The sequence below is a fragment of the Nannobrachium achirus genome, assembly GCF_963921795.1.
Source record: "Nannobrachium achirus genome assembly, chromosome: 19".
Classification (NCBI taxonomy): Eukaryota; Metazoa; Chordata; class Actinopteri; order Myctophiformes; family Myctophidae; genus Nannobrachium; species Nannobrachium achirus.
Genome location: NC_137826.1, coordinates 12,506,184 through 12,521,069, shown reverse-complemented (window position 1 = coordinate 12,521,069; position 14,886 = coordinate 12,506,184). Strand labels below are relative to the sequence as shown.

Genomic DNA, 14,886 nt, shown 5'->3' with positions numbered 1-14,886 from the left:
ATCACATGCCCAAAATAGTAGTTATCCACAGTGTCAACTACTTTGTCAACACATGTTCATATGCTGGGCATACTGTATAACAAGCTAAAGTGGGCAAAACACTCAGCGAAAATAACTGATCTGCAGTGTAGGGCGCTCTACAGACGGACAGCGGTTGCCGCCGGGGCTCCCGCTTGGATCTGCGAGGACCGCGCCGCGGTGATACACAAACACACTCGCTCTTTGAGTAAACGCTGCGCGGTATTTCACAAAGATGAACACAATCCATCTCTCACTGCCCGCGTACGCATGCACAAACGAGCACGCTCGCGGGGATTTTCACGGGACTGCGCCCGCTCGCCTCGCCGCCTCTAAACTTCGCTGCGCGGACGAAATAGCCGCCCGCCTCTCATTGAAAATGAATTACTAGCAGGCGGTGACCGCGTACCGTCTGGAATCCCCTTAAGAATGGATGTCTTTCTTAAGTCTGCTTTTCCCGATGAATAATAATAAAGTATCTTTTATCCATGTTAGAATTATCCAACTATTTATAATAGAACTACCACTAATGAGGAATGTTCTTTTTTTTCCCACAGCCTTGTCATCTGAAAGAACAGTTTGATTTGGAGTTGTGGAGTAGATGTGAAGAGCGCCCCTTGGGGAAGAGAAAACTGGAACACTGATTACTGCTGATTGCCACTTCAACTTCTGCAGTCACTATAGACCCTCTATATAACATATTTTATATATTATAGTTATGCCATACAGTGCCTTTTGATACTCTGAACATTACAGTAGATGTAATTTCCTGTGTTCTGGTTCTTGTTCTTTTTTGGAGTTTGATACCAAATCCAGGAGAAAAGACGATCATCAAACGGACAGTCATCACATTGCACATGCAGTTTAACTCGGAACACGTGATGCCATGCAAAGCCACGGAAATCCCCCAATCCAGGAGAAATTCAGGAGAATTGACAATTCAGGAGACTCCTGCCGAATTCAGGAGTTTTGGCAACCCTGCATACCACCAGTGTTGCAATGGTCCTCCGGTTACGCGCAGCCCCATATCTTTTCTGACCACTGTCTCACCTCTTGCGCACAGGGGCATGCACCAATTCAAAATAACCCCCAAATTCACACCTGACAACGTTTAGTGTCACCGCAGGGTGATTTAATAGTGCATATCAATACACCCTTGTCTGAACCTGTTAACGTCTGCAATGTCGGTGTTAAAGGTATATTCAGTGATTGTATTTCATTCAAATAAAAAATATAACCGGTACATTTTCCATTCATTCTCCTCACTAGAAAGTGTGCTGACCATATAAGGACTTCCACCATGGCCCGTGTTACGAGCATAGCTAGATTCAGTTTTCAGAGGTGGCCAGCCAGTCCTCGACCAATCAGGGTAGAGTATGGCCGTAGTTATGTTATGATGGTCAAGATAAAGGTTTTGAGAACCACAGTCGCTCTGAATTAAGAACGTCCGCTAAATGCCTAGATTGTAAACTACTGAACTCATAAAATGCCACAGTCTCGTAGTAAATCAGTATCATACGTATCCTGAAGCTGGAGACGTAGGCCTACCGATATTCAGTGATTGGGTCTAATGATGATCAAAACGAGAACATTATAATTGTGTAAAAAATCTATAAAAAACTAAACATTTCCATGCAGTAAGGCCAGTAAGGGACCCGGCCACTTTCATTATCACTGAATACACCTTTAAGCGACGTGTGCGTGACGTCATTAAATCCGCGCACCCTCAAACATTGAGTCACCAATGCAACACAGTGCATACCACTTCAGCATTCTTATGTGATCATGAATATTGATTTGTAAACAAGGACAAGAAGATGGATAGGACTTCAAAACAAATGAGTAAAGGAAGATTGGATGTGATTTGGGGGAGACGTGAAGTCCTTGAAGAGATGAGACTTTTAAATTACAATGGATTAACTAATGTTTCTTAGTGGCGCAGGAAGGTCATGTAAACAGAGGAGATGAGACTGAGTGGAGCAATACATCAAGACACATACAGGAGTTTGGACACCGACATGGAGTTGGCATTTCTAGTTTCACTTCTTAACCTTATGTCAAATAGCATACGGTATCGTTGTTGGGTGGAAACCTTGTATGTCCAAAACCGTTCCTTTATTTTTTAAATTCAAATAGTGAAAATAGCCGATCTACAAGCACACAGCGCCTTGCATTGCTATTTTCACTACTTTTGTGCAACACTCTTATGATGAAAAAAAACATACACATTTGAAACTTGGCGATACGGTTTGACAACGACAGTATCTACCAGCTCACAACGTTTGAGCTCGTAGAGATGCTATTTTTGCGGGGACTGCCCATGATTACGAAGGTTCATTAGTCCGAATTTAGTTAGGGTTAGAGTTGGGCATAGTATTAACAAATTCGGACGAATGAACCTTCGGAACAATGCCATGGCACCATTTTTGCAAGTTCAGCTATTATGGCGCTAAAGGTTCAATTTGTAATACGAATACATTTTCTGTAAATACTGTATAATTATTTTCTGTTCTGAGTGAAAACAGTTTTGTAATAAATGCAAACACTTTTTTAGGAAGGAAGCAGTCATTGAATCTTTTATTCATTCTTTTTTCATTTAGCTTAGTTCATTTTAGCGTTTAGCTTTCTCACTTTTTGGCCTTAAAACGGGTAAAGAAAATTTGGAAATCATCATTTTCATTTGGACAATAAGAAATACTAATGGTTGAAAACCCTAAAGCAATGTCTAACCCTAAAGAAATGTCTAAACATTCATTTTCACATTTCTGTTTGGACTTGAAGGTCATTTTCTTCTCCTTTCTTTTTTAAATACACAAACATGTCGTTACTTTAACTGCTTGGTTTTTGACTAAACAAATTAACATTCTAACTAAATTGAACAAAACCTTTGCCCAAACGATAAAAGCCCCTTTTCAGCAACACACCATGTAAGAGACACTACTATCCATTTATCGCTATTGTTGACAAAGGATGACCAGAAATGGCACAAAATCAAAATCAAAACCACAACTGAGCTGCTATATATCAACTGCTTGTTTGTGGGTTTATAAAATGAAAAGGCTTAAACAATAAATACAAAAACTGACGTCAGCACAAACTACGCCAATCCCAAATGAGGAACCCCAATCTCACCAGTCTTGTCACACCGCTATACAGTCCGATTCTCGTTTCCATGTCTCTGTAAAGCCCCAATGTATACTTTGTCTCACAACAAAAAATACAATACGCTAAAAGGTCTTTACCCACCAGGAGCGTGACGAATAAACAATCTGAAAATGTGTCAGAGAGTATCCTGCAACCAAGCGGTCAAGTCGATGCCTCATTCATACAGAAAGGTTGATGATTATTTGCGGTTTGAACAATCAAACTCATTCCGAATAAAAAAAAATTAGCTTTATCACCTTGTACTCAAGAATGAAACATTAAGAATGGGCGAATTAAACAAACGCTCCTAGAGTGTAAACACCTTAAAGTCAACCAAACTTATGTGGTTTAGTGTGTATTTAGATTAAAAAAAAAAAAGAACTCATTACAGCTGTTTGCATAGGCTGCTGTACCGGCAAAACGCAGCATGTAAAAACCTGTGTTTTGTGTTCTCCTTACATCAAGGAGATGACGAGTGTCCTTTCAACAGGGGGGCACCACGCGTCTTCTGCGGATGCACTCCCAGATCCAGCTGGGGGTGACACTCTGGGCCTGGCAGTCCTCCTCTGGCTCTGCCAGCGTGTGCGTGGCAGACGCAGAATCATAGTCTGGTACCAGGTCTCCGTCATAGGCCACAAAGTAGCGCCTCAGTTTGTCAAAGTCTTGCACGGAGCTGGGCAGGAGCAGCTTCACCCCGCTGAAGATATCCAGCAGTGTCTAGGAACACACCAAACCACAGGCAACTTTGATATACAGTAGGGCTGCAACTAGTGCTGTCACAATTATTACATAATCGTCTGATCGTGATTATTTGACATTATCGCAATTATTTTGTCATAATCGTGAATGTTGAAAAATGTCAGAAATAGTGGAAATAGCAGATCTACAAGCTCACAACGTGTCGCATCGCGACGCGTTGTGAGCTTGTAGATCGGCTATTTCCACTATCAATGTTATTTTTTAAGTAGTAAGTTGTCAAATATGTCAAATATGTAATTTCTTAGTGTATTTAGGTTAAGTGTCATATCTGCCATATGCAACTTCAAAGCCTAAAAGCCAAACAGAAATGTAATTATCAACAAAAACACAATTAAATCGTTAATCGCCAATTATTTGAGTGACAATTAATCGTCATGTAAAATGTCATATCGTGACAGCCCTAGCTGCAACTATCCATAGATTTTTTTAATTCTATATAAATTACTAAATCGATTACTCCTAACCATTAAAGCAAGCAATATTTCATACTTTATTGTACAACAGTGTCATGCAAAAATAGCTGATCTACAAGCCCGCAATGTGTCGTGATGCAACCCATTGCGAGCTTGTAGATCAGCTTTTTTCACTACTGTATCATTTTAATCTATTCAAATACATTTTTCATAATCGATTCAAAATCGATAAACTGCAGCACACCTACTGTACTATGACAGTCCTATGTTGAATGTTGAAGCTATTCTAAACGGTGAGTCCATAACATTTCACCAACCTTGTCATTACTTGGCTGCAACAAGTTCGAGGCTGCCTTAGGCTTGCTCTGTCCATTACTGTGAACACTTTCAGACTTCTTTATCTGGAATAAAACGGAGCCTTATTAAAATGCTAATTGATAACGCTTTAGAGCAGTGTTTCTCAACCTTTTTTCTGCATGGGCACACTTTTCATGTCCCAAGAGTCCATGGGCACACCAACATAATACAGGGGTGTAAATCCCTGTATTATGTGTATCTCCAAGTTTCAAATGTGTACGTTTCTTCGCAAAGTAAAGCCCTGCTTCATCATACAAAGCTGTCGCACAACAGTAGTGAAAACAGCAGATCTACAAGCACACAACGCCTCGCACCGCAAGGCGTTGTGTGCTTGTAGATCGGCTGTTCGGCTGTGTGCTTGTAGATCGGCTGTGTGCTTGTAGATCGGCTGTTCGGCTTGTAGATCGGCTGATCGGCTGTTCTTTCAAGCAGTTTCAAGGGGCACACTTGACCCTTCTCAGGGGCACACCAAAGGTCCCCAGGCACAGTGGTTGAGAAACACTGCTTTAGAGGTTAGGTTGCAGCTTTCATTTACTCACTTTAAACAATTTAGTGACATGACGACTTCATTTGTTAGTTAACAAGCTGTACATATCGTCCTAAACTGTTACTTTTCAGGATTCAAATTAAAAAGTAGCCTGATCTACAAAAAACTACAGTGCGCCTTATAGTCCAGTGCCTTATATATGGATCATTCATTGACATTGACATTCCCTTTAGCACAGCTCCATCTGTTGGATGCATAACGCAACGGTAGCGTCTATTATGTGCGCCTTATAGTCAGGTGCGCCTTATATATGAAAACAGTTTGAAAATAGACCATTCATTGACAGTGCGCCTTATAGTCAGGTGCGCCTTATAGTCCAGAAAATACTGTACCTTCTTTGCGCTGGGTGCATCGTGGACCGGGCTACGCGGTTCAGATTTCACTGCCTTTGGCTTGGGTGTAGAACTGCTGGGCCCTTGTGTGACGGGCGGGCTACGGGGTTCAGACTTCACCGCCTTCGACTTGGGAGTAGTGCTGGGCCCTTGTTGTGGGACGGGGCTGCGGGGCTCAGACTTCACTGCCTTGGCTCTGGGGGTACTGTTGTTGCCTGTTGTCAGATTGAAGTTAAACCTCATTTAGGCCTTAGAATTATTGAATGCTTTAACTATTGAAAAATAGCAGATATACAAGCTCACAGCGCGGCACCGAGTGCCGCGCTGCGAGCTTGTAGATCTGCTATTTTTTGAAAAAGTCGTGAAAATGTGTGCAAATCTTTGAATATTATGTATTTTCAAAGCGAACGTTTGTAACTCAAATTGTTCTTCTGGGGGGGTCCCTGGAACTAAATATTTTAAGATGAGGGTCCGTGGCCAAATAAATATCATTTTGGGGGTCCTTCACATGAAAAGGTTTGATACCACTGACATAGTAGTCTCTCAAGAACAGACCAACTGAGCTCCAGTTAAGTGAAAAGGATCTTTTCTTTGACGATGACTGGCCAGATTGCTGACATATTAGAAACATAGGTTTTTAAAAAAAACCTTAGAAGGATTCAAAAGACACTTATAGAATCAGGTCAAAATTCTAATTTTCACAATTTTTCAAAAATAGCAGATCTACAAGCTCGCAGCGCGGCACTCGGTGCCGCGCTGTGAGCTTGTATATCTGCTATTTTTTCAATAGTTAAAGCATAAAATAATGATACACAATAATGTGTACCCGTTCCGAATGGGTTAAAGGCAGCGGTGATTTGTCATAACCATGCGTCATTAAACAATATGTGGGCAAAGCACCGCCAGACTTCATTTTGAGTAGGTGCATACATCTGGGTTGATGGTCTAACTTCGTTCCTCATCAACCCCCTTCATGTGAGAAGATCCCGTCCCATCACTCACAGAGTTGGGTCTTTGAACACAACGAGCCATATCAATACTTCTGTTAAAGGTGATACACCATGCATTTAAAAAGTATTTATGTCATATTGTTTGTCCCAAAAACGTTTTTCAAAAGGTTTGAGGCTAAATTACCACTCCTGAAGAGAGAGCCTCTCTCATTTTTGAATGGCTCTCAGAGCATTTTCAGAGCATTTTTTTTAAAATAATGTTTAATTATAAAAAAAAAAAAAAAAAAACGCCGTCGCTGACGTCAGCGACGGCAGCAAATCTGGACAGCCTGTTTTGAGAACCCGTGGGATGCTTTTAACCTCCGCCTTCCCAAAACCAGAGAAGGACACAATGGTCAGAAATGGGACTTTGTGAGGATAGAAGGTGCTAGTGGGACCCCAAAAAAAGGTTTTAAAATAGGAAAAGTGAAATTTCATGGTGTATCACCTTTAACGGTGGTTCTCAAAGTGGGGTCCGCGCCAGGGATGGGACGATACGCGATGTTATCGTTTATTGTGATAAAAAAAAAACACGATAATCGTTATTGTGGAGATTTAATTTATCGTGATATCGTCCTCCGTCATGCACTGGGATCAATTCACCTTTTATTTGCCCGAGCTGCATATCCGGTACGACTTAAACACTTTGGTAAAAGGTACTTATATTATATGTACAGTACTTGATCTTTTTTTTCACTCTATATGTACTTGATCTTTTTTTTCACTCTATATGTACTTGATCTTTTTTTCAAATGTTCCTCCCCAGCATAATGGATTTTGATTGTCGCGATAATATCGTAAATCGCGTTTTCTTTTGTCACAATAATCGTGATATGAAATGTTCGCATTGTGACCGGTTGACCTCGTAGATCTATTTAAAAAAATAAATCTTGACAACCCAAAACTTTGTATGGGGTCCCTGTCACTAAATATTTTCAGCCAGTACCTCCCATTGGGTGTCCTTGACATTATAACCTATAACCACTTCTATCTAAGTTTTTTCCTTAACTTTTTTATGACCTGTGAAAAGCAGGTCTTTATCCATTTATTTGGGCTTTATTCTGTAAGAATGCCGGCGCATTAAAATAAATGAAATGTAAAAAAATAATGGTGTACTCGCTTTCCTCCAAGTCTGTGAATGGACTATTAAATGAAGGCTCAGTTTCTTTTCCGGGGGAGTGTATTAACTTTATAGCCTTGAAAAAGCAGGCATTAAAAAATCTGAACATTTAAAGAAATGTGGGCATTTTTCTTAAGGTCATCTGCATCCCAGCATGCATCTACTTCCAAATGGTTAAGTGCTCTCTCCAGCTAGCATTACTTCATACAACTTCTGCAAATGTTCCCCGAGGAATTATAGCAATGCTAGGAATGTACCATAGACCACAAACACATTTGTGGGTCACAGACACATTTTTATGGGTCCCTTAATTTTTTGTTTCCTATTATTTCAACAACAACAAAAAATTAAAAACATTCCCCGCCAAGCTGGGGACTGCCCATTAGTCCGAAGGTTCATTAGTCCGAAGGTTCATTAGTCCGAATTTAGTTAGGGTTAGATTTTCATGAATTAAAAAAAGAAATGCAATTATTTTTCATAGTCATTTCATTGATAAAAGAAAACAATTGTTTAAGAACTAGTGAAAATAGCCAATCTACAAGCTCGCAACGCGGCGCGAAGCAAAGGAGTGTAGCGTTATTACAACGTTCGATAGTTCGACATCACATTCGTCCGACGCTGGTGAATGCTAACCTGGTGAAATGCTAACCTGTCGACACTGGTGAATGCCAACATGGTGAATGTTGACCTGGTGAATGCTACTATGCCTAAACCCAACTCTAGACCGAACCCTTAGTCGGACTAATGGGGTCTCGGAATATTGAGATTTTACCGCAAAGCGATGCATTGTGCACTTGTAGATCAATGTGGGGTCTTTGACATGAAAAGGTTTGAGAACTACTCACTGCTCTTCTGGGGTGTAGCCCTCCCATGGGAGGTAGAGGGAGGCGAGTTGCTCCCACTGTCCCCTCCAGAAGAGCCCTTGTCGTCTTTGGACGCTCCAGCCGTCACCTCAAAGTCACCGTTCTCTTTAGATATGCGGAACAGCTCCTACAAACACACAGGAGACGTTATCGTTTGCTGCAAGAGAGCCGTTCCATTGATACATTTAAAATGTATTAACACTCAGTGTAAATGTCGTCCCTTGTCAAATCTTGACCGTCTGATTGTGCTGTATCAGTAGGCAAAGCATCATAAAATACATGCGTGACACTGTGGGCTCCATTTTGAATTTTTTGATTGTTTTAAGTACCAGCTCTTATACCTTAAAGGCCAGTCCATACTGTCTCCGGCAACCAAACTTTTCATCGGAAAGGTCCAGTTCAACTACAAAATGATGTCACTCGCATCTTCTGAAAAGCATTACCCCGAACTAGAGTTCGGAAAGCTGCACGTCGGAAAGTCGGAAATCTCTGACGAAAAGTTTGGTGGTCGGAGACCATATGGACAGGTCTTTAAGTTAAGGCATAAGTGCTGTAGCCTGTTACTTAAGAAAATCAAAATACAGCCCTGTGGGTTTAAGGGGTCCATACTGTCTCCGACCACCATTTTTTCGTCAGAAAGTCGCAGCTTTCCCAACTCAAATTCGGGTTAATGCTTTTCAGAAGTTTGGAGTTGAACCAGACCTTTGCAACCAAATAGTTCAGTGGTGGGAGACAGTGGTATGAACTGGCCTTTAAAGGACAACTTTGTTTTTTTACAACAAGGGTTCATATTTCAGATAGTCATTAGAGAAAAGAGAAGATGAGTGTTAAAATGTTTTCATTTACTGCTTTCTATCATTTTAGTGATTTTAACGATTTTGATTTGCATGCATGCCCCCAGGTTGGGAGCATGCATGCAAGTGGCTAAATATGTATTTTTAGACACAATCTTTCATGGGCAGATGTGACTTATGGGGGCTGGTGTAAATAGTAACAAAGAAATTGCCGGCTTATTTTGTCTAAAATTAAAATATATTTAGCCATTGTACGCATGCCCCCAACCACTGAAATCAAAATACTAAAATCGCTAAAACAATAGAAAGCAGAAAATGAAAACATTTTAACACTCATCTTTTCTTTTCTCTAATTACAATCTAAAATATGAACCCTTGTTGTAAAAAAACAAAGTTGTCCTTTAATGGCAACCTATTTTCTCTTTCTCACTCTCTTGCCCATATTTTCTACAAACTCCGACAATGAATTACCTAAAATCTGGGTGCATTACCAAATATAAATTCATCAAAATCTTGGTTTGAAGTTCTGACCGTTCAGAACAGCATGCATCAGTGTGGTACGTGCAGATCAAATGTTCAACGGCTGGCAACTGATTAGGTCGCATCCGAGACTGGGGGGGTCCATAAACAAGGGAGAACATCTCCATATAGTTTTGGATGTGAGCCCACAGTGCAGTGCAGCATTACTTGACGGCACGGTTTGCCAAGAGATATCAATCCAAACAATACGCCTCCAAGAGCAGGCCAGAGAGAAATACATCATCCCTGACGGGGGGAAATCTCATATGTCCAAAACTCGTACTTTTCAGGATTCAAATAAAAAAAAAAGCGACTTTTGATATTTTCATTTTATATTTTAACCCATTTAGGCCTAGGATATATTGACTGCTTTAACTATTGAAAAATAGCAGATATACAAGCTCACAGCGCGGCACTCGGTGCCGCGCTGTGAGCTTGTATATCTGCTATTTTTGAAAAAGCGTGAAAATTAGAATTTTGACCCGATTCTATAAGTGACTTTTGAATCCTTCTAAGGTTTTTTTTAAAAACGTATGTTTCTATGTCAGCAATCTGGCTGGTCATCGTCAAAGAAAAGGTCCTTTTCACTTAACTGGAGCTCAGTTAGTCTGTTCTTGAGAGACTACTATGTCAGTGGTTCTCAAACCTTTTCATGTGAAGGACCCCCAAAATTATATTTATTTGGCCACGGACCCTCATCTCAAAATATTTAGTTCCAGGGACCACCCATAAGCAAAATTTGAGTTACAACTGTTCGCTTTGAAAAATACATATATTCAAAGATTTGCACACATTTTCATGACTTTTTTCAAAAATAGCAGATCTACAAGCTCGCAGCGCGGCACTCGGTGCCGCGCTGTGAGCTTGTATATCTGCTATTTTTCACTGGTTAAAGCAGTCAATAATTCTAGGCCTAAATGGGTTAAATACCGGTAGTTGTGATGCAGTAGGGCGTTCATATCAGAAAAAAACATATGTTCAAATATGAGATTTCTCCCCCAGCAAGTATATTCTCCGCTCTATGTTTACAGAAAGAATGAGGACTATTTTGAGTAAGGATGGAGCTTGTTAATTCTTATTGATAATGAGTACCCTATCGATCCTCCTTATTGAGCCGGGCTTTTATCGAGCCCACTATTGAGCGTTTTCTAATATTTTGTGGAAAGATATGATGATGACAAATTCTGAAGAGAACTGGTACTTTTATTATTGGCCATTTGTTGTGACTGAGAGTTTGTGGCTGACCACCATCTATGAAGATAACAATTAACAAAAGTAAAACCTATTTTGCCTATCAATAAAACAACCATTCGTTAATGTTTAATAAGTGTTAAATGGCTTTATATTAGGAATAGTACTGTAATCATTTCTTGATCGCCTCTTGTTTTGATTGTTTAAACATGATGTCATGGGACACTAAATGCTTGATAAGCAGAGCCGGATTAATGCACGTGCCTTACGTGCTGAAGCACAGGGCACCATGCTTGGGGGGGGGGCACCAAATGGTGGGGAGAAAGTGAAAGATGACAGAACTATTGCCGCAAAAGTGCTGAAAACTATAGCAAGGCTGTCGAAGGAGCGCTAAAATGGTGAAACATGTCTGTGAAGCGTCTATGTTCTGCACTGCGTGTGGAAGTGTTGGTAAATAATATATATAAAGCATTCGTACTCTGAGCTGGGGCAGGTTGGTGGCAGTCTTCCAGTCCTTGTCGTCACGGATGCGGGTCATGCGAGGAAAGCGGATGGAGATGCCGTCGGCTGTGTGCATCTCGGATTTGGAGAACTCGGCACCTGTGATCTCCCAGACTGGAGCGCTCTGCATCACCGCAAAACAAAACACCACACAACATTACGGTCAAATACATATCATTCTAGGGGGTCCTTGACATTAAAACATTTGAGCACCACTGACACAGAAACATCCTTTTTTCAGAAAACCTTTAGGATTTAGAAGACATTTTTAGGTGTTTTTTTTTCAGGTCGTAACAAGGCCACGGACCCCCATAACTCAGAGAGGGTACAAATGGAACCCAACTTTCAATAATTTAGCTGGTCCCTCTAGGACCCCTGAGGGTCTCCAAACCCCAGCTTTGAGAACCACTGCCATATTCTGCCACAAACATTGGATACGATTCAGAGATGAATATGAATAAATTACATTTACATATCAATTGAAGACTTTTCTTTTCAACGTTTTGAAAAATGAACTATTATGCAAAAGGATGGTCCTTATGATTGTTTAATTGTGTGTAAATACATTTCTGCTAGATAGTTTTTTTGGGCGAAGACTGTGGAGCCTTGATGTTTTTGCAAGGTTTATAGTTTAATTTGCCCCTTGGGAAATACCCATCTATTCAATTCACCCTTTGTCAAGTCCCACCCGTTGTCTCGCCCCTCTTCACACCCATTGGTTGCTATGTCTCGGTGGGACATTCGGTGGGACACTCCATCCACTACCATTGTAATTCAGTTGCTTCGTATTGTTATTCTGTGTATTCAATTCTTATTTCAAACTTGGTTTCAGTAAAATGGAGCTGCTCAGTGGCAGTATAGTGACTCAGATTGTTTTTAAATTATTTTATTTCTCCAAAAATTATGTTTTAGCAAATTCAACATAAAAAAGGCGGAACCAGGGCGGGACAAGGCAGATAGAGCCTTCTGGTTGGTCAGTCAGGGACCAACCAGAAGGCTAACAAAGGGTGAATTGTAGAGACTTACCTGAGGATCCCTGATAATGAAATCTGGATAATAGTTCTTGATGATTTTTAGCCAGCCAGGGATCTTGCTTGGCTCCTGGACACACACACACACACACACACACACACACACACACACACACACACACACACACACACACACACACACACACACACACACACACACACACACACACACACACACACACACACACACACACACACACACACACACACACACACACACACACACACACACGATTAATTGTCAATTTCTCTGCCTGAGCTCCTGCCATTGAGACCTTGGGACAAGGTTTCGGTCTAACCTTGCTGATTTTGATCACGTCCAGCTCTTTCTGGAGTCTGGCCAACATGGCGTCATCGAAGCCCCCAGAGCACTTTGTGACTGTGCACCACTTCCTGGAGTCTGGGTCGTAGCAGCCCAGCAGAAAACTTGACATGATGCCCCCTGGTGGTTGAAAGAAGACACGTGGCATTATTAGGAAACGCAATTGGGAACCCTAAGGCCAAAGCTCCACTGCAGCCATGGGGCATTGCGTCATCGTCAGCGCAGGGAACGTTCCCTTTTTAATCAATGAAGGGTGCTAGATTGCAGACGTTGCGTTGTGTTCGCTGGCAGCGTCCAACATCAAAATTCGCCCAGGTTCATTTTTTTGACGCAGACGCGGCGCCCGATGGCTGCACTGGTTTTTGTGTGATGCTGTAGTATGATTAAGTAAGGCGTTTATTTACTACACACACAAAAAAAAACACACACAAAGTTAAAATATGGGAGATTGGAGGTTTCTGGCCGACTGACGATATTATGTTTACTGTGTGTGTGTGTGTGTGTGTGTGTGTGTGGGGGTGTCTGTCCAGAGCTAATTTGAATTGTGTCTGGTAATCACGAGGCTTGGGCCCTGTCTATGTGTTTCTGAGCTAGACACTTAACCCGAGTGCCGCGCTGCGAGCTTGTAGATCTGCTATTTTTGAAAAATCGTGACAATTAGAATTTTGACACGATTCTATAAGTGTCTTTTGAATCCTTCTAAAGTTTTTTTGAAAAACCTATGTTTCTATGTCAGCAATCTGCCAGCCATCGTCAAAGAAAAGGTCCTTTTCACTTAACTGGAGCTCAGTTAGTCTGTTCTCGAGAGACTACTATGTCAGTGGTTCTCAAACCTTTTCATGTGAAGGACCCCCAAAATGATATTTATTTGGCCACGGACCCCCATCTCAAAATATTTAGTTGCAGGGACCACCCAGAAGCAAAATCTGAGTTACAAACGTTCGCTTTTAAATAGATATATTCAAATCTATATTCAAAATCTTGATTTTTCAAAAATAGCAGATCTACAAGCTCGCAGCGCGGCACTCGGTGCCGCGCTGTGAGCTTGTATATCTGCTATTTCTCACTGGTTAAAGCAGTCAATAATCCCAGGCCTAAATGGGTTAACCCCTAACTACTCCCTGGACACCGTCTTAATAGTGCATGTGTATGGAGCTGCAATGCGCCGCTCATCACAACAGAACACAGTGTTTGATGAACGCACCGTTGGAGCCTTTGCCGTAGAACGCCCCCAGAACCACCAGATCAGCTGTGTCCGCCATGGCTCCTTCATTCAGGTAGTCCTTCTTCACCTTCAACCAATGCCGCTTCCCTGGCTCATAGGTACCCTTCACACACACGCGCACACACGCACGCACGCACGCACGCACACACACACACACACACACACACACACAGACACGCACACTTTAGAAACCTTGCTACATCTTGGTATATATATTTCTTTTTTAAATATACGATCTACAAGCTTACAACATGACGTAGTGTGAGCTTATACCATGGGCTATTTTTTGCAGATTTTTGACAATGTTCTTTTATGAATTGGGACTCTATGGTTCATGCAGGTCAAAACCAAGTATTACAAAGCCATCCTACTAGAATAGATCAATGGTTCTCAACGTCAGGCCTGGTGACCACCTGGGGGTCCAAATGGACCCTTACGGGACTGTGACTTTAAGAGAATACAAATGGACTTCTACAAGTTTTTTCTCAGATTTAAATGAACACAGAGTTGTACAGGGTAGATTGGGCTCCCAAAGATCCCTGGTGGGCTCTGGACGCTATGTTGAGAACCACTGTACTAGATCAGGGGTCTTCAACGTTTTCAGGCCAAGGACCCCTTAGTTGAGAGAGAGATGAAGCAGGGACCCCCTCTACATATTGTACTAGTAAGACACCTGAGGGTGGAATGCGACCTCAGGGTGACATGCGCAACCACAGCGTTTCTCTGACGATTCTAGTTGTTGTTGGGAGTTTGTTCATGTT

The 14,886-nt window shown here is 41.5% G+C and overlaps 2 protein-coding genes across 3 annotated transcripts in view; one reads left to right on the top strand and one right to left on the bottom strand.

Annotated features, from left to right (window-relative positions):
- The window catches only part of rad51d (RAD51 paralog D), a gene marked incomplete at its 3' end in the record, with an annotated part of 52,878 nt that extends 52,216 nt beyond the window's left edge, over positions 1-662 (top strand). Inside the window, exon 10 of the mRNA XM_080749243.1 lies at positions 576-662. Within this exon, the coding sequence (XP_080605369.1) occupies positions 576-662 (87 nt within the window). The remainder of the gene's footprint in view (positions 1-575) is intronic.
- A 938-nt stretch (positions 663-1,600) lies between these two features.
- The window catches only part of lig3 (ligase III, DNA, ATP-dependent), a 32,604-nt gene continuing 19,318 nt past the window's right edge, over positions 1,601-14,886 (bottom strand). For both annotated transcript variants that reach the window (XM_080749652.1, XM_080749653.1), the window contains exons 14-21: positions 14,105-14,228; positions 12,878-13,020; positions 12,574-12,648; positions 11,525-11,671; positions 8,525-8,669; positions 5,571-5,785; positions 4,652-4,735; positions 1,601-3,879 (exon numbers count right to left, since the gene is read on the bottom strand). In XM_080749652.1, coding sequence (XP_080605778.1) covers positions 3,646-3,879; positions 4,652-4,735; positions 5,571-5,785; positions 8,525-8,669; positions 11,525-11,671; positions 12,574-12,648; positions 12,878-13,020; positions 14,105-14,228 — 1,167 coding nt within the window. In that variant the 3' untranslated portion in view covers positions 1,601-3,645. The remainder of the gene's footprint in view (positions 3,880-4,651; positions 4,736-5,570; positions 5,786-8,524; positions 8,670-11,524; positions 11,672-12,573; positions 12,649-12,877; positions 13,021-14,104; positions 14,229-14,886) is intronic.